This window comes from Neurospora hispaniola (genome assembly GCF_033458365.1).
Source record: "Neurospora hispaniola strain FGSC 10403 chromosome Unknown B0T23scaffold_10, whole genome shotgun sequence".
In the NCBI taxonomy this organism is placed as follows: Eukaryota; Fungi; Ascomycota; class Sordariomycetes; order Sordariales; family Sordariaceae; genus Neurospora; species Neurospora hispaniola.
This window is the reverse complement of record NW_026944415.1, coordinates 1,416,698-1,443,078: the sequence shown is the minus strand read 5'-3', so window position 1 is coordinate 1,443,078 and position 26,381 is coordinate 1,416,698. Positions and strand designations below refer to the sequence as shown.

Below are 26,381 nucleotides of genomic sequence, written 5' to 3'. Positions count from 1 at the left end.
CATGTTTCGATGCTGTTCTCTCGTATTGGCGGCATGTGAATACATATCAATCAGATGGTCATTGTCGTGGCACCGTGGAAGATTCCTCAACACCAAGGGAACCCAAGTGTGGGGTGCGCATTGTCCGGGTAATCGGGACCAAATAAAACAAAACCTCAACAGCAAGTGATGACCAGTAGACTATTCTTCTTGTCGATCATGATGGTTTCAAGTCATTGATTTCATCACTACCTATATGCTTACCTTTAGTCATGATCAGAGGTGAGTTCAAACCCCCCGCTCTCATGATTGTAGTGAAAAACTCGACAGACGGAACGAATCTCCTCACTTCTTCACCTACGGTATGGCCGGCACTTCCACATGTGAAATGCTAGGAGGCTGGGGGGTTGATCGCAGATTAGCATGTCTTTGACGAGATATAAATAGCAGCTCACCGTTCTTCGGTACCCGCAATTGCCCATGTCAAATTATTGTCTTATCAATGAGCGAGCGGCCCCTTTCTTTCCCTTCCAAAAAGCTGTCCGTTCAGTTGCTTTGAACCAAGTTGAAGTCGAGCATCACGCCAACATTAAAGACGTGAAAGACCTGCCATGCATTCATTCACCGTCACGGTTACAGAGAGCTCCCGGAAATGCTCACAACTCGCAGCACCCAACTTGCAACAACTCTTTCGCCATTGGCTGGTCAATAGGCAGGTGCTCACTGCAGGGGAAATATCGTCAATTTGCCAGTAACATGACCATCTCGTATAAACAGGAGAGACGAGAGATATTTGACAGCTGCTGTTCAAGTGCAGACAGGCAAAAACACAGGCCCCGCCATCGCCGAGGAAAACCGGCATGGTGGGGTAATCACACGCTCAAAATCCAAACACTTCCAGGCCGGGCGGTTCCATCCTCCAAGGAAACTGTGGGTGACATTGGATGGTCCGTGCTTTCTATATTGCGGTGCGCTGCGGTGCCTAGTGCGACCACTAACAAGTGGAAACAAGGGGAAAATCATTGCGGTCGGTGCGGTGCGGTGCGGTGCCATGCGATGCCGCGCGCGCGGGCGGTAACGACGGGAGACGTACAAAATATGTGAAAGAGGAAATCAACTGACATTTGCGCGCATTTCATTCGACCCGTGTTTCCCTCGTCAGTACACCACCTACTTACACTACTACATTGTACTGCAGTTCCCGTCGTCGTCGTTCGTCGTGAGGTGACCCATCATTTGAAACGACTCCCCCAGACTCGGGCTTTGACTTTTGCGACTGGCGACTGACAAGGTGCAATTCCGCTTCAAGTCATCTGATCACCTTATTGGTTGACGCCTAGCTCGGCCTTTTCTGGTCGTCGCAAATCGGTTCGGGTTCAGGGACCACGAAAAATCGTCACTCTCACTCGCGCAAAGTCGAGCACCGCACCAACACCGACGACCAATTTCCGCCGCTTGTCCACTTGTGCGTAGGGGATAAAACACAATAGAAACAGTATCGCACCCGCATTCGCTTCCTTGGCCGTCGAGCATCCCTTATCATGTCGACACACCCAGGTTCCACCGCACGCGGCCCCAGCCGTGCTGGTGGCAGCATCGCCCAGCCACAGAATCGCAGCGCGACGCCCTACGGCCAGAACCACGCCGGCTCGGCCATCCCCCGCCCCGTCCTCGAAACCAACCATGCCGCCACCGGGAGTGAGGTCGGCTCTGCCTCTGTCAGCGTGAGCAGGCAAAAGCAGTCCAAGAGAGATGAGGTGCGTGATCCCAACTTACTTGTCACCGCCGCTTGACCCCCCCTTCTCTGCCATGCCCTGATGAGGTTGAAGATGCCGTCTCTAACACCGCCGTTGCCAGGCCATCCGCCGCAAGATGGAGAGCGATCTCTCCAAGAAGAAGCACCTTACCAGCCGAGCCCGTCATACCCGCAAAGCCCCTCCCGGAACCGTCCTCGCCCTCAAGCCGAGCCCTGCCCTCCAGATCAAGGCCGCGACCACCGTTTCCGAAGCCGCTCAGTTGATGGCCGCCAAGCGCGAGGACTGTGTTCTTGTCACCGACGACGATGAAAGGATTGCCGGTATCTTTACAGCCAAGGACTTGGCCTTCCGCGTCGTCGGCGGCGGACTCAAGGCCAACACGGTCACCATTGCCGAGATCATGACCAAGAACCCGCTGTGCGCTAGGACCGACACCAGCGCCACCGACGCCCTTGATCTCATGGTGCGCAAGGGCTTCCGCCATTTGCCCGTCATGGACGAGAACCAGGACATATCGGGCATTCTCGATATCACAAAGTGCTTCTACGACGCGATGGAAAAGCTGGAGCGCGCCTATGCCTCGTCCAGGCGGTTGTATGATGCGCTCGAGGGTGTTCAGTCAGAGCTTGGTACCAGTCAGCCCCAGCAGATCATCCAATACGTTGAGGCCCTGCGATCCAAGATGTCGGGCCCGACCCTGGAGTCTGTCTTGAACGGCATTCCCCCAACCACGGTCAGCGTCCGGACCTCGGTCAAGGAGGCGGCCCAGCTGATGAAGGAAAACCACACCACGGCGGTCTTGGTCCAGGATCAGGGAGCAATTACGGGTATCTTCACCAGCAAGGACGTCGTCCTCCGTGTGATTGCCCCCGGTCTTGACCCTGCCACCTGCAGCGTGGTCCGCGTCATGACCCCCCATCCCGACTTTGCGCCCATGGACATGACCATCCAGGCTGCGCTGAGGAAGATGCACGATGGCCACTACCTCAACCTGCCGGTGATGAACGATGCTGGCGAGATTGTCGGCATGGTCGATGTCCTCAAGCTCACTTACGCCACCCTCGAACAGATTAACACGATGGGCAGCGGTACCGACAACGAGGGTCCCGCCTGGAACAAGTTCTGGCTTTCTCTGGACCACGAAACCGAGTCAATGGTATCGGGCGATGGCTCGCTCCACCACACCCACCATGGGCCTAGATCGCTCATGTCGCCCGACATCGCTCGCAGCGAGCGCATCGTCGACAGCGTGGCGCCTGGTGATTCTGCGAGCCATGCGGGCATCGAGTCGCCCTCCCACAGCCAGCTCGGTGGCATTCAGGAGGTCAACCCGGCCGATATCCCCTTCCCCTTCAAGTTCAAGGCTCCCAGCGGCCGTGTCCACCGTCTGCAGGTGACAGCCTCCCACGGCATGGCCGAATTTGTCGCTGCTGTCGCTGCCAAGCTTGGAGCTGAGGTGGACGCTATTGGCGGTACCCCTGAGGTCGAGAACGGCCGACTTTCCGGCGGATTTGCGCTCAGCTATCTTGACGACGAAGGCGACTCGGTTTCCATCACCACGGATCAGGATCTGCTCGAAGCCATCCTGCTTGCGCGTCACGGCCTCCGTGAGAAGGTCGACCTGTTCGTGCACGACCCCTCAGAGCCTGCTATTTCCCACGCTCCTACGCCTGCACCGGTGATTGAGACGATCCCTGCCACCCCTCCTGCTTCGTCGGTGGTTCGTGAGCGGAGAAAGAAGGTCGAGGAGGAATCCGAGGAGGTTAGTGAGGAGGAGGAGCCATTCCATCGCCGCCCTACGCGCACGCGCACAATGTCTCAGCCACAAGAGCAGCCCCAGGTCATTGCTGGTGTCCCCAACGAGCTGCTGCTTCCGGGTGCTATTGTCACCCTGGCCGTGGTGATTGTTAGTGTGTTTACCGTTTCGAGATTGACCAGCAGCCGTTAAGCATAAGAATTTACACCTTTTTATTTCTATTTTACATTTTCTTCGAATTCTTGGTCGAGAAGGTAGTTTAGAGGAGATGAAGATGAAGCAGGGAGTCTTATGGTTTTGATGATGATCGATGCAGTGTGTTGATAGTTGTTGTTGCTGTTGTTGGGCTCGAGAAATTGTTGATAATGGATTGCCCAATCCAGCAATTATATCTTCTCATTCGCCTGATTTAAAGGTAGTTGCATGACGGAATGCAGGAGGGGAGTGTCGGGAACGGGACCCTGAGAGAGGGGGAGGGGATTTGGCCGGATTGGTATAGGTTACTTAGTTACTGAGGAAGGAAACTCATGTACGCAAAGCCTCTGATTATGAGCTACATTATTACCCACTACAGACTACACGTTGACATTGAGAACCCTGAGATCAAGATTTCGGCCAGCGGTAGTATGGCGTTCTTGTTAGATAGGTATCTCTTTTGTTTAATTCCCCTTCTCTCTTCCGTGATGATGCCGCAGACCCGCTCGGCCATTTCCTGACCCCAGAATTCCCGTGGTGGGGCCGTTCCAGTGCCTGAAGGCCCGAGGCCGCGCTGCGCTACACCTCCAGTGCCCGCCCGCATTGGTGCAGTGATCCACGCCTGGCGGGTGTGATGCCGAAAGTGAATCGGCGCACGGGCCACCGTCGGCCGTGTACCGTCCAGAAAAGTTGAGCGGCCGATTCACAACGTCTTCCCGACGACGATGTGTCCGACCCCAGCATTTCCACCATGATTGTTCGGAATATCGGCGCGCGGTTAGGTGAGTGCTCCGTTCTCCCCTTGCTACAAGCCAAATGATTGCAAGCTGACGTTCTCGCTGCAGGCCGACGAGCCCTGGCCACTCCTCTTTCGCGGGCCTCTGTCCAGGCCCAGTCGCGATTCCTCTCCCAGGACAACTTCACTGCGCCGCCGCCGCCGACAAACACCAAGAAGCAGGCTGCCAAAACAGCCTTTGCTGAGCCCACTCTCGAGGAGCAGGCCGAGTTTTACGCCGAGAGCATCGAGAAGCCCACTCCCGAGTTCGCCGCTTCCCCGGCCGCCGAGGCCTGGTCCGCACCCTCCGCTACTGCTACCGAGACCGTCACGACATGGGACCCAAGCCTCGTCGACGAGGAGGCGCTTAAGCTCAAGCAGCAAATCGAGGCTATTCCCGGCAACTTCAAGCTCTTCAAGCAGACCAAGGCGCAAACCCAGAAGCTCGGCGCGGGCGTCGAGGTCCGCTACATCCCCGAGCAGTACCTCCGCAACCCCCCCTCGGACGCATCGCTCGAGGACCTCATGGCCGCCCAGGCTCACATGGGCCACAACACTTCCCTTTGGAACCCTGCCAACGCGCGCTACATCTACGGTGTGCGCCAGGGTATCCACATCATCAGCCTCGAGACAACGGCTACGCACCTGCGCCGCGCCGCCCGCGTTGTCGAGGAGGTTGCCTACCGCGGCGGCCTGATTTTGTTTGTCGGCACTCGCCCGGGTCAGCGGCCCATTGTTGTGCGCGCCGCCGAGCTCGCCAAGGCCTGCCACCTCTTCACCAAGTGGAGGCCCGGAACGATCACCAACCGCGAGCAGCTGCTGGGAGGCGTCCCGCTGACCGTGGTGGACGAGCTTGATCGCCCGCTCTCTGGGTTTGAGGACCATCTGCATGACCGCAGACCCCTGGCGCCCGATCTGGTTGTGTGCTTGAACCCCAAGGAGAACATGACGCTGTTGTACGAGTGCAGTTTGGCCAAGATCCCGACCATTGGTATTATTGATACCAACACGAACCCGTCGTGGGTTACGTACCAGATCCCGGCCAACGACGACAGGTAAGGACCCTCCCCCCAATTCTTGGATGCGCGTTACAGATGTGACTGGGTGTGGTGCTTTATATACAGTTCAGTTGCTGACATGTCATGCTTGATCAAAATCAGTTTGCGAGCAACCGCCCTTATCAGCGGTGTCCTCGGTCGCGCCGGTGAGCGTGGCCAGAAGCGCAGACTCGAAGCGGCACAGCGCGGCGTGGTCACATGGAAGACGCCCGCCGATGTGCAAGGGTACTTTGAGCTGGCTTCGGCGCGGGCGGCCGACGCCCGGAGAAGACAGGCACAGGACAACAGTGTGGAGGAGCAGAAGGAGAAGGACACGTTCCTGAGCGAGGATGCGCTCAAGGCGATGTTCGGGGGTGATGCTCGTGTATAAGAAAGAGATGTGGAAAAAGAGGAATGGGATTGTATTATCATGGTAGAGAGAAACCAGACCTGGGCCCCTTCGAACTGCTTTTTATTGGAGGGCGTGGAACAAGCATACGAGCGGGTTGTAGAATAGCCTTTATTGTACTATATACCGATACCTACCTACCTAGTCTTTGCAACGACGCGGATGGGTGAGAGAGGTGCGTTTCGGTATCTTGCCGGCCAGTCGTACATGCCATGTATGTAGTAACTGAGCAAATTAAGTACCTTTCAAGCATCCAGTTGTCTTGCAGACAGGTTTGAGAAGGTTTGAAGGTGTTATACGGCAGTAAGGAGACAAATGATGACTAAGCCAGCGGACACCTTCATTTTCACGAACCAAAATGCGAGAACCGACTAAGAGTTCCATCCACATTCTCAAACCTCTTTCTTTTGGTTCCCAGTGAGCACAAGCTATCATCACGCCGAATATTTCAGAACGACGGGGATTCAACCCAATTGCTTCTCAGATTCGCCGCCGCCGCCGCCGCCGCCCGCGACCACTCAGCTACGCACACGGGGCTGGACTGGAATCGGGAACCCTTCGGTCGTGCTCAGAGCTGCGACGGCGCGTTTATTCAGTCACGTCAAACACTCACATGCTTGTCGGTTCCTGTCTGTTGCACCTGGACCATAACAGCAAGGTGACAAGAAGACAAGACAGAACAGCGCTGGTGATTGGTGATCCAACACTGGTCGTCGGCACACTCCGGAGTGTCCACCCAGTCCGTACGGTACGGTACGGTCGGTGCGACCCCCTGGTACCGTTGTTGTCCCCCTCCGTAAATCCCGGGTCGGACCGGGAGAGAGAATCCGTCCTGAGGCTTGGGCTTGCTGGTGGGGCTGAGTGGGTGTGTCACCCCGGGCCTCCGTTTTCGGGCAAAGCATCGTTACACCCGGCCACCAACTGCCGGATCTCGGCCACGGCCACGGTCCCGCTCTTCTGAGACGATATCGACGTTATCGAACTATCAAACAATCCAGGTGTCTTGGTTGTCACCTTTACCCCGCCGCGTACATATCTATATACGGTATGCTAGGTGGCCTGGTCTGGACACACTCGTCTTTAATATATATCTCGCACACTCACTCTCTGGGTTCACACAACGAGTTTGTTCCTTGGCTTCAACTAGCCTTAATTAGTTGTCTCTTGTTCCTAACGTGCGTATGCTATCACCTTATACAGCTTTCTCTCAATCGATTGCATTTTTACACCTGGATCAAGTGGCTGACCCTTTTGGCAGGGCATATACTTTGACACAGCAGGACTTTTGAGTAATTCGCGCGCTCATCTCAATTGATTTGGGAAAAAAAGACAAGATGCCAGCCATCCTTGACGACCCCTCAGCCGGAACAATTCACCGCGTCTCTGGAGCGGCTCCCTATCCAGACCCTGCTCATCCTTCTTTTCCGCCCACCATTGTCCCTCGCCATGTGACTCTGCGGGATCGCCAGACGGTGGCTACCGTCGTCCCCTTTGCCTCGCGCCATCAGGTGCCCAATTCCCTGCTGCACTATCTCCATGATCAGTTCAACAAGGAAATCGAGGGTGGTGATACGTACCCCATGTTGGACGCCATGCCCTTCGACAAGTTCGCCGACTACTGGTTCCAAAACTTCGCTGGTGTCATGCTCCTCGGCCAGATCGAGCGCGGCGAGGACATTGTCGACAACAAGAACTGGTCGACAGAGTGCTTGGGCACCTTCTACATCAAGCCCAACTACCCTGGCCGCAGCAGCCACATCTGCAATGCTGGCTTCATCGTGACGGATGCCTCCCGTAACCGCGGCGTCGGGCGTCTCATGGGTGAGACCTACTTGGACTGGGCACCCAAGCTGGGCTACACGTACTCGGTCTTCAACCTCGTGTACGAGACCAACGTGGCGTCGTGCAAGATCTGGGACGGCTTGGGCTTCAAGCGCATCGGCCGTGTCAAGGGGGCCGGCAACCTCAAGAGTTACCCAGACCGTCTGGTGGACGCCATCATCTTTGGGCGGGACTTGGGCGACGCGGCAGGCAACGAAGAACTTGTGAGTGAAGAGCGTTTCGACAAGATCAAGTTCTATCTCAAGTACGGCCGCTATCCGAACGGGGCTGACCGAGCCGAGAAAAGCAGGCTTCGTAGCGCCGCGACTCACTACAAGCTGGTCGACGGTGACATTCTCATGCTAAAGGACAAAGAGGTCATCTCGGACCCGCGCCGCCAGTACGACATTGCAAGAGAGGTGCACAACCAGTCACATGCGGGCATCAACAGAACCACGGCCACCATTGCCGAGCGCTACCACTGGAGTCGTATCAAGGAGACGGTCTCGGATGTAATTAGGAACTGTTCTGAATGCAAAGAACTGGGAAAGTCGTCATTGTCATCCACGTCCCAAGCTCAGCAGCACCAGCACCAACCGTCCTTGTCTAACATCATGACCACAACGTCCAGCGGCATAAAGCGTCCGAATCTTAGCCCGCCCGTTGGGGCCAGCAGCTCCAAGCGATCATCACCTATTCCATCTCCTGGGTTTGCTCCAGCGGGTAATACTGTTACCATAGCCGATCAGCCCAGGACGTACTCCATACCTGCCTTGCCGCCCGAGCCACCATCTCACATAGATCCCTATGCTGCCTCCTCATCGCATCACTATAACCAAAGCCATCCGCATTTTACTGATGCCAGCGGTCACCAAATCTCCATCTTGACTTCCCCTTCCCCCGGTCCTCCTATGCAAGTAACCCCTGATACAACAAACCTCGCCACCGTTCAGCAAAACCCTTTTACTCGTCACACACAGGCGCATGAGAGCCCAATGCTACCACACCATCCTTCCCCTCCTCCGCATCACCACCATCACTATCCACCTCCTTATCCTTCCCACCCGCATCATGAACCGCAACATCACTCTGTAGTGGCATCCTCTCATCACCATCAGCCTCATCACCCGCACGTCTCCTTACCCCCCATCATCGATCCACAAATGATAAGCCAACCAGGACCATCTCCTACGCGAATGACCGCAGCCAATCATCATTCCCTGGGCGACCATGGGCAAGTCCATAACGAGCGAGACTACACCCAGCATCACCAGCCTCAACATCATCCAAACCCATTCCACCATCGACCTCCTCTCCATCCGCCTACACAGGTGCATGCGCCGTTATACAGCCAACCACATCAAATCCAACCATCCCAACTTCATACCTCGACAGCTCACAACGCTCACCCGTCCGATGGCGCTCAACATTACACCCCCGAAGCGACGAGATCTCTTCCCACAGGCGCCCTTAATCACATCACGCAGCACGATGGCCGCCATCAGCAGCAGTATCAATACCAGTACGCGCCGCATCAGCACCATCAACCTCACCAACCCTATCACGACCACCATCAGCGGCAGAACCACAAGCACAAAGGTGCCTCTTCTGCTGCCGAACCCGATACCGATTCGGATACGTTCCAAGCCTTGTTAACTGTGGCGGGTACCGAGGCTGTTGGTATCGGGATGGGTGATGGGTTGGCGTCGGGGAGTGGGAGTGGCGGGGGCGGGTTCATGGATGGTAGTGGTGGAATTCATCATATGCAGCAGCAGGATCATCATCATCATCATCATCATCATCATCAACGTCATCATCGCCATGGGCGTGTTGGTCATGATGGACGTGTTGAGAAGTATGATCAAGATCATGAGCATTCTGGCGATAGGTCTGATGGTGGGAAGGAAGATCCCATGGGGAGGCTACGCGGCGATGGTAGTGGCGATAGTGGACAAGGCGGCGAGAGGGCAAGCTTGCATGGTGATGGAGGAAGCTCGGACGATGAGAGGAGAGATCCCCGAATGGACGAAGAGGGAATGGCGGACGCGGATGATCAAGCAGACATGGCTGATAAGGATTTGGACATGTTGGTTGAAACCAGTAGCGAGGATGGGGAGGGCGAAGGCCAGGATGAGTACCAGAGGGCCGCTGCAGTAAGGTCCCCACGAGGACTCACGTCAGTTTGGGAAAGTGGAAGAGAACAACAGTCGGGTGCCAGCGCTCGCGGTGGCGGTGGAGGTGATGTGGACATGGGCATGGACACCGCACCGGGCTCACATTTCACAAGCATCAATAGCAACAACCGGAACCGCCATGGTGGTATAGAAGCGGCGGCGGCGGCGGCGGTGACAGAAAGCACGGCAAAGACGAATCCAATTAGAGGTAATACTTCTTCTACAACTACAAGGAACAACACCACCGACCCGAGCCTAGACCCACGCTTGGATGGGACTGCGGATCTGGAACATCACCAACATGATCACCGGGAGCAAGTCAGAGCTGCAAAGGATGAAGAGCCCGCTTTCGCAGGTGTGAACGCTGCAGGAGGAGAAGAACCAACCTCGCCGGTATCCCCACCAGGGGCAATGGCAACGCCAGAACGCGATGATAATGATATCGAGATGGGTTTGAACGAGGAGGAGGATGGCGTACGTTCAAGCCTAAACCTGGCTTGTGCCGAAAATGACGTGGCTATGGGAGAGGAGGAGGAGGAGGAGGAACGCGATCAGGATCAGGACCAGGACCACCAGGAAGACCACCAAAATTGGGACCGAGATGAGCAGCACTATTGGCAAGATTTTTCTGCAGCCGCCACCAACAACCGCGCTGATATGATGGATCCTGCTCTTGGGAATCGTAGTGGTTCCAGTGCTGCTGCTGGCTCTGGTGTAGCTGCTGCTGCTCACAATGACCCAGGAGGGCCCAACAATCCAGATCCAGATGTGATGGACACGACAGGCACAGAAATTGGCGCAACTCCTACTGGGAAAGCGGCGACAGAAACAGAATCACTTACTCCACCGACGGCGACGGCACCGAATCCCGAACCAGTAGTAGCTGGAGAGGAGAAGGAAATGAGTGAAAGTGCAGGTAATGGCTCTGCAGCAGAGGCGAAGACGACAACAACAACAACAACAACGATGACGACAACGGCAACAGGGAATGGAGGAGCTGGAGGTGGAGGTAGTGGGAGTGCGAATGGAAGTGGGAGTGGGAGTGTAAATGGAAGTGGCAAGATGGATGTGAGCCACTTGCTCTCTGATGACATTAATACCGAGAACAACAACGAACAAAGATAGAACGGCTGGAAGAATTGCAAGAGGCATGTAAGATACACGAACACTGGTCAATAGAGTGGTACATAGAAGGGGGGGATCGTGTTGTGTTATGTTTTTTGAACATCGTTGTGCAGACTCTCGCTTGCTGCCAGCGTGGATTCTGATGTGGGAGGATTCTCCGATGCTTTCACAATATACACGAAAAACGCATCAATAGTGTAGAGTACATACATACAGAACAGCTTTGTTTTTCGAAGCACCTTTGCCAAAACCTTTGACATTGATCACAACCTTACGAATCACCGAAGAGGGACGGAGGCAGAGGAATGCACTAGAATAGCCCATGGTCAGCACCGGGCAGTGGGCTCATCATGTCACCTGAATCATCCAACCGCCGACAAATGCCCAAAACCAGCTTGACAGAATCTTCGTACAGGTATATTCCCACACTATGCCATCTAAATTACGTTTTGTTATCATCTTTAACTTGACATGACTTCTCTTTTGTCCGCCCCCATCTACCGCCTAGGCATGCCACGGCCTCTTCCCCGCAAGGCCCTCTGGGCCGCACCGGGCGGCAGTTTCTGGCCAGGAGCCTGTGGCGCCTGGCTCTCCTCGTTCCTGATGGTCTCATCCACACCGAGAATCAAGCAAGCCGCCTCCGTGGCGGCCTGGAGGGCGTTGATCTTGATGAGCGCAGGCTCCCAGACGAAACGCTCCATCATGTCGCAGACGCCCTCGTTCGTAAAGTCGACACCAGCCCACGTGTTGCCCTTGCGGTGCTCAACGCGGAGCTTGTTGAGAATGTCGGTGGCGTCAAAGCCGGCGTTGTCGCAGAGCTGACGGGGAATGATCTCCAGGGCCTTGGCGAAGGACTTGATGATGGCCTGCTGCTTGTGGGCAACGTCGCGATCGGCGAAGCGGTGCAGGTAGGCGGAAACCTCCATCTCGACGGCACCGCCGCCGCCAACAATGGTCTTGTTGCGAATGGCGCGCTTGACAATCATGATGGCGTCGTGCAGGGAGCGCTCAACCTCGGCGATGAACTGCTCGGCGCCGCCGCGCAGGACGAGCGTGCACGTCTTGGCCGACGGGCAGTCCTCGAAGAAGTTGAAGCGCTCGCCGCCGATCTGGCGCTCCTCAAAGGTGCCGCAGGTGCCCAGATGCTCGGGCAGGATGTCGGAGCAGGTGCTCTGGACGGTGGCGCCGGTGGCCTGGACGACGCGCTCCATATCCTCCGAGGTGACACGGCCGGCGCAGAAGATGTCGCGGTCGGCAAAGTACTGGGTGGCCAAATCGCCGATGGGCAGCTTGGACAACACCACCTTGGCGCCTGTCGCGTACACGGCCTCGAGCTTCTTGTAGATAATTTGCCACTCGGCGTCGACAATGGCCTGGTACTCGGAAACCTGCTCGACGCGCACCTCGGCGTTGTCCTTCTCGGCCTTGAGCTCAAGCTCGACGTTGAGGCAGCAGATCTTGGGATTCTTGAACGACTTGGGCTGTTGCTCGAAACCGGCGTACGAGAAGGTCTTCTTGAAGGCGACACCGTTGACGAAGAGCGAGTCGGTCAGGGAGCCGCCGGGGATCTTCTTGATGCCTATTAACTTTTCGTTGAGGTCTTCTTGGTCGAGGGAGAGGACGGCATCGACAACCACTGCGCGCAGGCAGGTCTGTCAGTAAACTAGAAGTGGCATGTTTGCGACACATGGATTATTGAATCGCTTACTCTCTGTGAAGAAGTCGGTGTTTCTCTTGATGAGCTTGCTGGTCATGGCGGTGGCGGCCAGCTTGCTCAGGGTCTCGCGGCGATTGGACTCGGTGGTGTTGATGGCAATCTCCTTGATCTTGTTGACGGCCATGGTGGAGGCCCTCCTGAGGCCCTTGATGATGATCTGTGAGCTGACACCCTGTTCGACATGTTCCTTGACCTCCTTGAGAATCTCGCCAGCAAGCACGACGACCGAGGTGGTGCCGTCACCAACTTCGGCATCTTGTGACCGGGCAATGTCGACGAGGATTCGCGCAGCAGGGTGGACAATGTCGAGGAGCTTCATGACGGTGGCGCCATCGTTTGTGATTGTCTGCTTGCCGTTGGCATCCACCATTAATAGGTCACCGCCATAGGGTCCGAGTGTCGACTTGATGGTGGCCTGGACGGCAAGGCAGGCGTTGATGTTGGAGATGATCTGGGGCTTGCCCTGCGAGGTATCCGTGCCTGTATCGGGAGGAGAGGCCGTGGTGTCAGTTCGTGATCATTACCTACTTGGAGAAAAAGGGGGCAAAGGAGAAGGCAGGACCGAGGAGGGGATCATGGAGGGGCTGGCTGACTGACCCTCTTTCAGGACAATGATGGTCGGTGTTTGGCCTCCGAAAGACATGTTGGGTTGGAATTAAAGCTCGGAATAGTAACGACCAAGCAAAGACGGAGCTTCAGGAACAAGGGCACAACGCGGGAGAGATGGGAGAAAAGGGTCGATTTGTGATGTTGTGAGGCTCGTGCAATGCAATCGGGTCGGGCGTGGGTCCTTTTGCGCTGAGCTCCAGAAAAATATCGACGGGCCTGACGGGAGTGAGGTAAGGAGGTGCTGTGCTGTACAAGCAGAGGGACTTAGTGGGTGACACGCCCGGGCAGCAGGGGCACCTATGTAGAATACCGTGAATACCTAAGGTACCCAAGGTACCTACCCACCTAGCAGCGGGCGGGCAGTAGGCGGGGCAGCAAGCCATTCTGCGGACACGGCAGCTGAGCTCCATGGATTCCTCCGTTGACTGCATGGACCCCCAAGCCGGGCTGGTCCAAGCTCCCATTTAGGTAAGGTGGAAACAATTCCACTTCCACTTCCGAGTCCTGTTAGGTTCCCTTAACTTTACGGTGGCCCAAGTGTGACTTGGGTCGTTTATCCAAAAGTTCTGAAAACAAAAGTCTCAACCAGCTGTAGGCATTAGGCTTACACTGGGGGGTGGCATTCAAATCCTTATACTAAGATTACTTTGATAAGCCGTCTCCCGCAACGTCACCTCAACTCCTATTGACTCCCATTGATTCTTCTCAACTCTTATTAATTCCTATTGACTCCCATTGATTCTCATTGATTCTCATGAATTCTCATCAACTCTTATCAACTCCTATTGACTCCCATTGCTTTATTGCTTCATTAGTGCATTGGTGGCATTGGTGGCATTGGTGGCATTGGTGGCATTGGTGGTATTGGTGGTATAGGTTGAGGTGCCTTGCATTTGGTTCTTCTCCAAATTTTTGAGTTGGGGTAAGGTAGCAATGCAAATGGATCCTATTCTCTCTCTCTCTCTCTCTCTCTCCCCCCCCTTCCGGCCGGGGCTAGAAAGAAACAAAGGAAAAGAAAAAGAAAAAGAAAAAGAAAGTGGTTTCGGGAGGTTGAGTAGGTCTGAGAATTGAGACTAGGAAAGAAGTTGGAAAGGTTGAAGTTAAAGTTCAAGGTTAGCGTGGGTGTTGCATTTTGTAAGTGTAGTAGAGGCGTTGATATAAAATAGCCGTCACCTGGCTTCAGCTGGGAGCTGGGACCAGTTTTATAAACGACCTAAGTCACACTTGGGCCACCGTATAACTTCCATTTTAATGTCTCTTTCTCATTAGTTTCGTTACGGCAGGCAGAGAGTTTGTTTGTCCTGCTCCAAAACCTCTGACCACACCCATCACACTTCCACTGCTGGCTGATGAGCATCCATTTTACCTTGCACTTGTCTCCTCAAATCTCTGGAAGTATGCGCCCCACCAACCCCACCATCACGTGCAGAGTCAAGTGACAGCATTTCAACGTCACTTCATCAATACATGTCTCCGACTCGATGGTTACTCTTATGCAAGTTGGCAACCACAATGTTGTTTCCTTCTCTCGTTGACTTTGCTATCTGCCGATCTACTCTACGGCTCAATAGCCACCCGTATCCTGGTGCTGTCTCAGGCGAAGCTCAGAAGCCGTCCGCAACACCGCAACACCTCCTTCTCTTGAACGATGCGGTTATTACCTCCAATATACGGTCAACTCAAGCTCCAGGGTCAGGATGGCTTACCATAGGGTATGGGCAAAGGACGATGGAAAAGACAAGTGGCAGTGTCAGACTTGCTCCTCTACCCCAGTCCCTCGGCTCCTCGGGATGGCTCTCGACATCGCTCTCATCCACTTAGTCGAGTGATTCTGCTGTACCAGGAGCGAAAGAGACACACCCGCTTCAAATCCCTCTCTAGCTGAGGATGGCTCTCGGTATCGCTGTCGTCCGTGTGCATGAGGAATTGAACCACATCCGATTCGAAAGAGGCCCGCTGTGAGGGTTGCTAGCGCGGAGTCGCGCCAGAGCCCATGCCGCACACGACCGCTGTCTGCTTATACCGTGGCATTATGGGCGGTGGTGGATTTACGGGTTTTTTATGGCTGAACTCTCTATGAGGACAAGAGCGGATTGTGGCAGACAGCAGAAGAGATATATGAACGGTCACCCTGATACGAGACTAGTGCCGCCGACACACCCAGCTGCCTCTTGGAAATTATACTCTTTGTCCCAGGGGTCGACCCACTTGGAGTCTCGGACATTCTGAAAGTAGCAAGGGCTGCTATGACCAGTGCTTACCGCAGATGGAACCTTGATGCGTTATCTTGCCATCATAACGCGGGACAGAAGAGGCATGCACTAAAGTCAACACAGGCGCATATGCCCTCAAGTCGAAGGCTTGGCTTCCAGAACAGGCAGGCATCAGCTTCAAGTTCCTTACCAACAAGAGACACAGCTTGCGGCTCGTGTGTTCCTGTTCAATTCTTCGTAGCTTCACGGGTGGATTCTCACTGGCGAGAACGTCAACATCGTCTTTTGTCATACCTGTAGCAACCTGGACTTGAGTTCTGGGCCTGCAGAGACTTCACTCCTTCCCTTTCCCGGGAGGCTAAGCGGGGTGGCTGTCGTTACCTGGCAGCCGGTGTGGTACTTTTGGATGGGTTCAGAGTCAACATTGACCGTTCTGCAAATTGCCTCGACTTAGTTTTCATCCCATCTCTCACGTCCTTTGCCGGCCCCCTCACCGCCCTGCGTCAACTGTGCCTGCTATACTTCCATATCCCTCTCTAGCTCTAGCCCACTGGTCAATTTGCGGTCACTTCCCAACCATGTCATGTCTACAGGACACTCAGGCTGTGCAGTTTGTCTCTATTGAGCATCGGCCGCGTTAATCCTGTAGAAAACCGACCACAAGAGCGTGATTGAGCCAGTGTGCGTGTCTCCGTCTGGCTGTTCTCGATGTATCTTTTGCGGGAGCCCCGCGATGCAACCGGGCAGTGACTGAAGTGCCAACGCCTGTCCTCGACTCGCAAGCAAACACCACAATTTCGACCCACTTATCCATATTTGTCCCATGTCGAGACGTACGATTCTCCTGCAACCTGAACCTCCAATGGCTCTTGGCTTGCTAACTATTCTTCCTTCCCATTCACGCTGGGTGCCGGTGTTATTCAGGGTGGGTCCCCGGATCAGTCTCTCCGTCCAGTACTTAAATCTCCCCTCCCCCCTCTATTTCTTCCTTTTCCACCATCTTCTTGAACTGACAGTTTCAAGTCTTCGCCTTGTTTGTTCGACAGGACTTGATTACTCTGCAAGAGCATCAGCAGACTCCCATAACTCGCATCGTCCGCCCGCATCACCCACTTCAAGTGATCATCATGGTCAGCGGTCGCCCCAACACCGACAAACGCGCGCACAAGCGTGCGAGAAAGGAAGAGTCGGTGAGTTGTCGCTTTTCTACCATCAACCGCCTCTACCTCATCACATCTTCACTTCGCATTCTCACCTTGGTCCTCTAATCGTACGTCCTCTGCGTCTGCACTCCTTCATATTTCTCCACATCACCATCACTTCTTGTGGCAATGACTGACAAGTATGTATTACAAGCCGTTCAGCACGAGGCTGCCGAGGACATCGACGGTGCCGCCGCTTCATCTCCTGAGGTAGGTCCATCCTTGTCCAGCCCAGTCTCTGTTCAGTCACACACTACCGTTCTCGTGTAATGCTGCCAAGTCGTCCGTGGGAATGTAAAACCGAGACTCGACCACATGCCCGCCGCCGGTCTGGGACTCTTAGCGCCTAGGCCGGGTTCAAGTTCGCGGGGGAGCCAGTTCTCAAAATGCAAAAGGAGTTTCTCCTGGGGGGCCGCGTCCTATGGGGCAGTTCCACGGATACGGTCGTCCGTCCGAGCGTCACGTGGCTCCAGCTCTACAACTTTTCATGTTGTCATCTGAACCCAGAGTTATCTTACGGCGCATCACCAGGCTCACATATGTGCTGGCCGGCGGCATGCGCTTGGTCAGCGTATTGTCGGGCTGGGGAGCTTGTCTTGCGGCTGAAATGGCGCTCAGTAGGTCGCGTTTGTGGATCCTGCCTCGCGGTGGGGTACCTTTCGTAGACCGGTCTGGTGATGCAGTATTACAGCTAGACAGATTCTGATTTTTTTCTTGGGTCTACTCAGTTTGTGTTCCATCATGCTGACTGGACTTTTCTTATCTTTCTCTATAGGCACTTCAGGACCAGCTGGTTCCTGCAATGCAGGAATTTGATATCAATGCAATCCTCAAGAACAGCGCCCTCGCCGCCAAGGTCGACGACCAAGCAATCACTTTGCAAAACCAGGCTACCACCCTCAGTGGCCAGGCCATCATCATCAAGAAGCAAACCAACGTCCTGCATCGGTTTGAGAGAAAACTCGAAACATTCGCCGAGGATACCAGGGCCGCGGTTGAAACCGCCAATGTTGTCCAAGACCAGATCGGCCGTTACGTGGGCCCTGTGGAAAAGCATGGAAACCGCCTCAATTTCCTCGAGGCCAAACAAGAGGGCAGCGGCAACTTCATGCTCGCTTGCCTGCAGAGGATGGGCGAGTTTACCAGCCAACTGAAGGCCGTGCGTGCTGAATTGGCCGCGACCAAGCAAGAGTTGGCAACCACCCAGCAAGAGTTGGCGGCAACAAATATCGAGTTGGTGGAGATCAACGTGGCACTGGCCGCGACTAAAAAAGAGTTGGCGGTTGTGAACCAGCATGTCAATGCGATCCAGACTGTTGCTCTGTTCGACACAGAAGACACCTGAGTATTTGGGTTTGGCGGGTTGCAGTGTTATTTTTACCTTGCTTTTTTTTTATCGGCTGTCTAGCGTCACGTTTGCAAGAGATACCCAGTCATGTTTTCATTCCATTGTACCTCTTATAAGAGGCAGTCAAGCGAATTGATCATCAAAGGGCTGCTGAGTTGCAGCAAACCATTTTCCATTTACCTACCTTGCCGCTGTTGCCTCGGTGTGTATCTTGGTTGGTGAGGTACTCTCACGTCTACCGGTTTTTGTGAGTTTCACGAGTTTGGTGCTTGTGTGGTGCAGCTTTGTAACAGATTAGGTGCGAAGGTCTCAACTTTTCACATCTTTGAGGGTCATTGACAGAGACGCTGGGCTGTTCGCATGATTACCTACTCTTAGGGAGGTAAACATTGTTGAAGAGATATTAGAGGCAGCAATGGCTGGACGTGCTTGATCTGGGTTATGATTAGACAATGGGCGGTTGCTTTTTCCCGGTGAATTAGTGACAATGATGACAACCTACGATGGCAGTGAGGTTAGTGAGGGCAGCGGCATGAAAGTGGCGGGAAAGTTTCACGAATGGTTTCATGATTGAGCTGGGCACGTGCTGATGGTCACTGAGGGCTTCGAAGACAGGTTCTTTTCTGTTGCCCTTGTCGTAATTCTACCCAGCTATGGAAAGCATCTCTTCCAGGTCTCGACGGCCGTAACAAAGATCCGTTACGCACGTGTACTTCTTTCAACCAATAGCTTACGGTAGGTTGGTCGCATCTGACAACAAAGGTGTACAAAGTATACGTCAAACCAGGCAAGCGTTACACCCAGCGCCAATCGATCTTCGGTTATTTCTGATCCACGATTAAGATTGTCACCCTCACCGCGCCCATCGAACATCTTCTCAGACCCTACTAAGTACCTTGTGCCAGCATACCTAAACTTAGCCTCGCGCTAACCTGTTAGCCACGTCACTAGGCGATTGTTGGTCTGATCAACAATCGACGCCAATCTGACCTTGTGGCTTACTTAAACAGGCCCCTCCGCATCCTTTGAATCGCGGATCCTGTCCCATGCATCTCGACTCGTCCACCGTACCACAGCAATAACAACAAGAACCACAATGACCCAGACCCTGTCCTCCTCCGAGCTCGATGGTGGTCCGCCGCCCCCCTGCGGTGACTCCGTATGGTCCATTTTCCAGCACGGCATCGACATTGATCCCGAGAGAGCTGCCATGATTTCCTTCTGGCAGCCCGCCAACCACCTTGAAGCGCTCGTGGGCAAGTCACCATGCCCTGCCAAATCCATGGTCGATCCCAAGCACCAAGACTCGATGCTGATCTGGTCGTACGATCAGATGCAGCGGGGAACTGCTCGTCTCGGAGCCATCCTCGACAGACACAACGTCCCCGCCGATTCGATGATTCTCACTTTTATTCCGCACGGCGTCGAATGGTCGCTCGTCATGTGGGCCGCCGCACTGAAATGCCATACCCTCGTCTGTCGGACAGTCCAGTTACTTCACTCCAGCCTGCCCGACGACCAGCAGCTGAAGGAATACTACTTCCGTCGGTTGCGACCCGCAGTGGTGATTGTTGAAGATGATGAGTCCGCTGCGATTGTTGACAAACTTCAGCAGGATGCGGCAGCGGCAGGAGATCGATCGTCTGACTCTGGCAGCAGCTTCTTCCTCGGTATCTGCCTCTGCCCCCTCACCCCCGCCCGCCGCACATCCGGTAGTAACTGGATCTCATTTGCCTCGGACATCGTCTCCCCCCGGCCACCTTTCACCGACGAAGAGAGCAGTGTCTCAGCTCAACAAGTCCGCGATCGCCTAGATCGCATCTCCAACATCTTCTTCACCAGCGGCACCTCAGCCTCACAGCCTAAAGGCGTACCGCGAACGACTAGAAATGTGTGCGCGGCCATCGCTTCGCATACCGCCTTCTCTTCTTCTCCCCGCGCCCCTGAGATTCCGCGGCCCGGAACCGTAGGCCTAATCTTTTCCGCCAACATGATGGCCCTGTCCATGACCTCCCCGCTAATACAATGGTACAACGGCGGTACGGTCGTCATTCCGTCGCGCGTCTTTTCCGTGTCTGCGAACTTGGAAGCTATCGAGCGGTGCGGGGTGACCAATATGGAGCTGATGCGCAGCCAGCTGGTGCTGCTGGCCAAACACAAGGACTTTGCTCCGCGGAAAATCCGGTCGATTCGAGTTATATTCGTTAGTGGCGAGATTATCACGGTTGGGTATCTGGAACGGGTGCGGGAGATGTTGGGTGTTGGCGAGAACGTGTTATTAGTGGCTGGATTTGGAATGACGGAGGGCGTGGGCGCGCTGGGATATCCTCCAAGTGTCCTAGAGAAGGGGATGCCGAAGCCGTTGGGAGATGTGATGCCTGTGGGAACGGCGACGCCGGGGACGAGGGTCAAGGTGGTTGACGTTGAGAAGAAGGTGTCGGAGACAACTCAGACACCGCAGAATGATCAGGCTACCGCTGAGAAGGAGAAAGAGTGGGAGGTGGTGCCCCGGGGTAAGCAGGGCGAACTGCATATCTCAAATGAGGCGTATGTCGATGGGTATCTCGACGGATTAGCGCCGCAGATGTTTTATCGCGATAGGAAGGGCACCAAGTGGTTTCGCACAGGCGACTTGGCAGTGATTGATGAGAGCGGGATGGTGTTTGTTGTTGGCCGGATGAAGGATATTTTGAAGAGCTCTGTCGGGTTCTTCAATCCCACGGCTATAGAGGCATTCCTGGCCAGGCACTTGTCGGTTGAGGTAAGTTCACTGCCCCTTTCAGCTTCAAGCATTATTGTTCGATGGACAGAGTGACTCGCAGACAGTTTCTAATCCCGTTCGAAATTCGCAGGTGTGCGTAATCGGTATCCCGTCTCCTATGCATGGCGAGATGCCCTACGTTATTCTAGACCGCTTACCCGAGAACGGAACGGCAACAGACGTCAGCGAGATGTTCTCTCAGATGATGCCCGGGGGATCAGGATTCTCGCTCGGGGAGGTCATTACGCTGAAGGAGCTGGGGTTGGACACATGGCCGATTACTGTTACTGGAAAGATGCAGAGACATCAGTTGCGGAAGATTGCGGTGGCGTATTTGAAGACGAAGGATATCAGCGGCTATGCTTTGGACGGTTAGTGTCACTGGAGGCCCTCAAGTTGCCGTAAGCCTGTTTGTGGGACGGTGTCGATGCTGTGTTCGCCGGGATGTAGTCAGAAGAGCGGTTCGTTTTCAGCGTCTTGGAGCCTTAGACTAATAATAGATTAAAGAGCATTCAAACAAATCCACACAATATACAGGTGCTTTTCAATCCACTTCTAGCCAGCCTACATGCACCCCTTGGACACTACCGTTGGGAAGCTGAATGTCCACCTATAAGAAACAAATGTATTAATTATTTAAAACTCTATTAGGTTCTTAATCTACGAACACTTATCCTGTCATGAAAAATTTAGCTATAAATACAGAAACCTTTGAGTGGTTGTCCGCAAAGCTCGCGTGATGTTTTCAAGTTATGAAGCAAATTTGCATGATTGACTATAACAGATTCAGAATTCAACTATCAAGAACGTCAAGGCAAGATGGCCGAGCGGTCTAAGGCGCCACGTTAAGGTTAACCCTTAATCTCCTCTACGAGTTCCGTGGTCCGAAAGGGCGTGGGTTCGAATCCCACTCTTGTCAAGAGATTTTCTTTTGGATCTTTTTGCCCTTTCTCCCGGATACAACATGTTGCTTAATTCTGCTCGTTATCTCACTTACCTCTATTTGTTTTACACATTGCACTTATATTTTTACTGCGATGAACTGTTTTTACTCCTCTCTTTTTTTTTCCACCTACGAATTGTGGCAATGTTGTGTTCTGCCGTTTGGTGTTCTGACTTTGTTCATAGTCTGTGCGTCTGGGACACTTCTGCCACAAGCTGACTTGATAAATAATCATTTCACAAAACAACATCTTCAACCTCAAAAGTCTGCACCATCTCCTTCTCAAAATACGACCAAAACTTTGTACCGCGCATGAAAGTGTCGCTAGCAGCGACATACCTCTTCCCCGTCGACGCGCCAATCTGCGTCGCCCACCTCTTCACCACCGCGCCATTGACTCCCGCCGTTTTGAACTTGGACAGATCAAAGTTGAGATACTGCGCACTGCCCCAATTGACCGCGACAATGACCAGCTTCTTGGTCGCCGCATCATACGCCGCCGTCGCGTAATCGCTGCCGCCATCCAGGATGCGCATCCCCGGCTTCACATGCCTAGCAAACTGCGCCAGCACAAAGTACTTCTGCGTCGGCTGGCCGATCGTCTTCTTGTCGTTGTCGGCGTCGAGCAAACCCCAACCGCCTCCGTCAAGCGCCTGCCAGTACACCCACGCCGTCGGCCGTAGCCAGCGCAGGTCCAGGAGCAGGTTGCTGGCTAGGTCGCGGCCGGTCGCGTCGCCTTCGCCGTACTCGCTCTGCCAAAGCTTCTTGCTGTACTGCGTCGCCAGGCTACGCACCGAGTCGCGCCGCCCGGAGCCGTATTGGTAGCCGTGGACATTGACGCGAGCGATCTTTCCGAGCGCGGTCGCACCGAGGTTTTGGAGGGTCTTGGCTGCCTGGTCGTAGTAGCTTTCGTCCGATGCGGAGATCACGGTCGATGACAAGCCGCGCGAGTCGAGCTCGGTGCGCAGGTAGTTGAGGACGGTGGCCTGGGTGGACACGTCAAAGTGGCAGCCTTCCTGCGTGCCAGTCTTTCCATTCCACCAGTTCGCGCTGGGCTCGTTGAAGGGGTCGATGGACGTGAACGTGGTGGACCAGTGGTCGGCAAAGTATTTGGCCACGGTGGCCATGTAGACAGCGTGGCTTTGGTAGTTCCACGATTGTAGGTTGTCAGAGCTGCCGTCGTCGGAGCCGGACGGGTTGTGGTTGTTGCACATCCACCACATGGGCGAGTTGGAGAAGAGCTCGAGGATGTTGGCGCCGCGCGAGCGCGCTTTGGAGAGCATGGCGCGCTGAGCAGAATCGGCGGACCAGTTCCAGCTGGCTGATGAGGGGCTAGTGGAGGCCCAGTCGATCCAGAAACCTTCAATCTGGCGAGAGGGAATCATCTTGGGCGAGACCACCATGCTGGTGCCGTTGATGCTGTTCCAGCTGCTCGCGCCGGCGTTGTAACGCGCGATGTTGAAGCCGAGCCCGGGCAGGGAGACGCCGTTGAGGTTCGTGGTTTGGGTCGTGAAGAAGATGTCGGCGAGGTCGTCACGGGTTCCAAAAGCTGCTGCCCACCAGGCGAGGGATGTACCCCATCCTTCCCAGGTTCCCCAGTTGGAGGATGGGTCGATAGTGGTAGTAAGGTCTGCGAAGGCGAATGGGATGATGGCTAGAGCTGTCACCAAGATACGGCCGACTGCGTACAGAGAGGGCACCATTTTGGCGCGCCTTTACTTCCAATTGATCTTGAGAGAGTTTGCCTCGTAGGTGCAAGAGTCAGAGCTATGGTGCGATTCAGCTTTTTATCTTGCAAATCGGCGCCGCATGGATGAGGTAGGTTTTTGTTTTACAGTAGTATCGTGTACTTAACCGACGGCTTATTGCTATGGCTGCACCCATGTTCGAGTAACCGATATTCTAGGGTGCACGTTACATCGCAAGGCCATCCCCGCGGTGCAGGGTGATGTTGATGGCCCGACGGCGTAATCTTTCATGATAATGCATGAACGCGAAGTCCTGATGGCTTGTCTTGGTTCGGGAGTTGCAGCCCGGCAATGGTATCGCTCGGTACGCGGGCTGAGAAGCGAAGTCAGAGTGCTTGTGATCTTGGAGTTGCGGGGATCTCGGAGCCAGGCCTTTGTGAGTTCTAACCCTCGCATGGTCTCACAAAGAATTGCTTGAGAATTGCCCAGAGACATCCATTTGATCCATAACACGAGCCATCCTTCGCCGTTCGGCTTCGAACTGAGACTCAAGGAAACACGGACAAAGAGTTAGGTGTTTATCACCCCTTCGAGTGGCAGAAACACTCTTGGTTCACTCCAGTAAGACCACTCTAATAACAGCTTTTTACTACCCAGGGAATAAGTTTTGACAACCCGGACACATATTATATATTTCCCTGAATAACTATTTCATAAGTATTGAACTACTACGTACCATAATTGTTGTCGCTACTTTGGCACAGCTTTGAAGTCCATAACCTCCTCCGTCTTTTTTTTCAGCACTTACTAATGACAGCTATATAGTAGCTATTTTCAGGCCTTCTCTTCAACAACCAATCATTTGTTCTCCCTCGTGGCGCAATTGGCTAGCGCGTCAGACTGTTAATCTGGAGGCTGTAAGTTCGATCCTTACCGAGGGAGTTACCATGTTCCTTTTTTTCTTTTTTTTTTGGGTTGTGCCAATTGTCCAAAGTCATTAAACCACCAACCACTAACTATACGGATATTCAAGAAAAGAATTGAATGTGGTTGTTTCGTTATTCTTCTATGTTTTTTTTTTTTTCAAAGACCTCTATTACAAGAACCGCGCTGATAACGCACCGGCACTGATTTGTATCATCATCATATTCTTTCGTGACATGCATCCATTCCTCCTCACCGTCCCTGTTGGTTACAGCCTCTCTAACCCTCCACCTTCTCAATACCATCTTTGTCATGGACCAGTGATGCCTCATTGAACTCCTCATCCTCCGTCGGCACCTCCAAGTGAAACTTGGACATCAACGAAACTCCAACTTCCACATCGCCCTCGGTCTCAAACTCCAAAATGTGTCCGCCCTTCTGCCTCTCCTCATCGATAAAGTGCAAATGATCACCCGCCACATTGAGCCCCATCACGTACGCCGGACACCTAAACCCGATGATCGTGCCCTTAACTGCTTCAAACGTGTTCGTTGTCTGCCTTCCCGCAACCGCCAGCATGCCTTCCCTTGCAAAGCATTGACCGCCTGCCGTGCGCACCTTGATCCTCTTGAACGTCCCATCCATGCGGATGGCCAAGAAGTGGTTCTTGCTCTGGGGATATAGCTTCAACAGCAGGGCTGGCAGGTCCTTCTTGTTCGAGATGGTGGCCCGTGTTGATACGTTCGGGTTGAAACGGGTCACGGTCGCAAACGGTGTGATCACCTCTGAGGGAGTGTGGATATGCTCGATGGTGCCATCGGACTTCATTTGGTAGCAGACGCCGTCGAGGACAATCATTTCGCCGTTCATGGACTTGAAGGTACCCAGGCCGTGGTCGCCGTGATCCAGGATGCGTGAGATGGGGGTCCCGTGCGTGGCGACGCCGTCCATCAGGGCGGAGACGAGGGAGTACTGAAAGACTTCGTTTTTAGCCATCGTTAATGGTGTCGTTGTGAGCGTGTCAGTAAGAGATTATGGGATAGTGGATGGAAGGTGTCAGTGAGGGTTGATTGAAAGGTCGTTTGAGAAGCCAAAAGCGTTAAGGTGATGGTGAGACGAGACGGCGGGTGCAACGTGTACTTTGCCAGCGCAGAGGGTTCGGCGACTTCGGCGGGTGCGGGAAGCTGCGGGCCCGGAATACTGTTAGAGCGGTGACTTCACCCGCTTCCGCATGCGGCTTGTGGCTGCACCGACGCTGCCTCCTCACACCGAATCCCTCGGTGACGACTCCTTGGAGCCGTCTGCAACATACACCTTCCAAAGGCAGAAGACTGTGATGCTCTTAGAGCAGATGTGACAATCATAACAGCATCGTACATCCATGTAACGCATACTCAAAAGTAGAAGCAGGTGATCAAAAAGTGCATCGTAACCATAGTGCGCTATACAGCCGACCTCCTTCAACCATTGGCCCATAAACAAAGAGACAACAAAAATGTTGATGCGCATCATTATGTATTTCACGAACCAGAACGATGGATGAATGGAGAGTCAGCTCGCCATTCCCAAAAATGGCAAAAAGATGCGGTTTGTGTGGATCGAACACACGACCTTCAGATTTATGAGTGAAGTGGACTTCAGTCTGACGCTCTCCCAACTGAGCTAAACCCGCTATGGAAATGGTTAAATAGTTTGACATCTATATACCAGACAGCAGCATCCATCGCCAGCAATCCCTCGTTCTATTTGGAAAACATGACCCCCTGTCTACATAGCTTTCTGAAACGATACCCATCCCAGCAGTGGATGATCACAGCATTTTCAAGGCATCCAATGGATATAGATTAGATGCTTTTACCCTTAGACTCATCTCCTTGTCTGCTCAAGTACGTGGTTGCCTAACAATGTTGCGGTGCCTTGATCTTCCCCGTCACTTCCCTTTTACTCG

The 26,381-nt window shown here is 54.0% G+C and overlaps 6 protein-coding genes and 3 non-coding genes across 9 annotated transcripts; 5 read left to right on the top strand and 4 right to left on the bottom strand.

Moving 5' to 3' along the window:
• Positions 1-1,520: 1,520 nt before the first annotated feature.
• On the top strand, positions 1,521-5,890 carry B0T23DRAFT_408590 (uncharacterized protein; the record flags this gene model as incomplete). The annotated part of the gene is made up of 5 exons (XM_062839313.1): positions 1,521-1,736; positions 1,837-3,679; positions 4,383-4,469; positions 4,533-5,517; positions 5,623-5,890. The coding sequence occupies 5 exons, from the start codon at positions 1,521-1,523 to the stop codon at positions 5,888-5,890; spliced, it is 3,399 nt and encodes a 1,132-aa protein (XP_062688412.1).
• A 1,352-nt stretch (positions 5,891-7,242) lies between these two features.
• Positions 7,243-9,168, top strand: B0T23DRAFT_289796 (uncharacterized protein; the record flags this gene model as incomplete). Its single annotated transcript, XM_062834268.1, has 4 exons — positions 7,243-8,288; positions 8,479-8,486; positions 8,531-8,862; positions 8,995-9,168. Coding segments are annotated over 4 exons (1,560 nt in total), but the record flags the coding sequence as incomplete, so codon positions are not given.
• Positions 9,169-11,525: 2,357 nt separating this feature from the next.
• On the bottom strand, positions 11,526-13,691 carry B0T23DRAFT_436530 (T-complex protein 1 subunit eta; the record flags this gene model as incomplete). The annotated part of the gene is made up of 3 exons (XM_062840580.1): positions 13,274-13,691; positions 12,737-13,225; positions 11,526-12,664 (listed from the first exon to the last, which is right to left on the bottom strand). Exons 1-3 carry the CDS (start codon positions 13,386-13,388, stop codon positions 11,526-11,528), a joined length of 1,743 nt encoding a protein of 580 aa, XP_062688410.1. The 5' UTR covers positions 13,389-13,691.
• Positions 13,692-16,694: 3,003 nt separating this feature from the next.
• On the top strand, positions 16,695-21,254 carry B0T23DRAFT_408587 (uncharacterized protein; the record flags this gene model as incomplete). The annotated part of the gene is made up of 7 exons (XM_062839312.1): positions 16,695-16,757; positions 16,932-16,979; positions 17,545-18,092; positions 18,600-18,626; positions 18,769-18,820; positions 19,223-20,878; positions 20,970-21,254. The coding sequence occupies 7 exons, from the start codon at positions 16,695-16,697 to the stop codon at positions 21,252-21,254; spliced, it is 2,679 nt and encodes an 892-aa protein (XP_062688409.1).
• Positions 21,255-21,691: 437 nt separating this feature from the next.
• On the top strand, positions 21,692-21,797 carry B0T23DRAFT_t406. The gene has a single exon. It is a non-coding gene; the product is annotated as a tRNA-Leu (tRNA).
• A 33-nt stretch (positions 21,798-21,830) lies between these two features.
• Positions 21,831-23,823, bottom strand: B0T23DRAFT_390469 (glycoside hydrolase superfamily). Its single transcript, XM_062837879.1, has one exon. It carries the CDS (start codon positions 23,522-23,524, stop codon positions 22,058-22,060), a length of 1,467 nt encoding a protein of 488 aa, XP_062688408.1. The 5' UTR covers positions 23,525-23,823; the 3' UTR covers positions 21,831-22,057.
• A 554-nt stretch (positions 23,824-24,377) lies between these two features.
• B0T23DRAFT_t407 lies at positions 24,378-24,451 on the top strand. The gene has a single exon. It is a non-coding gene; the product is annotated as a tRNA-Asn (tRNA).
• Positions 24,452-24,667: 216 nt separating this feature from the next.
• B0T23DRAFT_48980 (alpha-acetolactate decarboxylase) lies at positions 24,668-25,562 on the bottom strand. The gene has a single exon (XM_062841354.1). It carries the CDS (start codon positions 25,427-25,429, stop codon positions 24,713-24,715), a length of 717 nt encoding a protein of 238 aa, XP_062688407.1. The 5' UTR covers positions 25,430-25,562; the 3' UTR covers positions 24,668-24,712.
• A 454-nt stretch (positions 25,563-26,016) lies between these two features.
• On the bottom strand, positions 26,017-26,105 carry B0T23DRAFT_t396. Its single transcript has one exon. It is a non-coding gene; the product is annotated as a tRNA-Phe (tRNA).
• Positions 26,106-26,381: the final 276 nt, after the last annotated feature.

Excerpts from the sequence above, each read along its gene's own strand:
- B0T23DRAFT_390469 (XM_062837879.1), bottom strand. The coding sequence starts at position 23,524 with ATGGTGCCCTCTCTGTACGCAGTCGGCCGTATCTTGGTGACAGCTCTA.
- B0T23DRAFT_48980 (XM_062841354.1), bottom strand. The coding sequence starts at position 25,429 with ATGGCTAAAAACGAAGTCTTTCAGTACTCCCTCGTCTCCGCCCTGATG.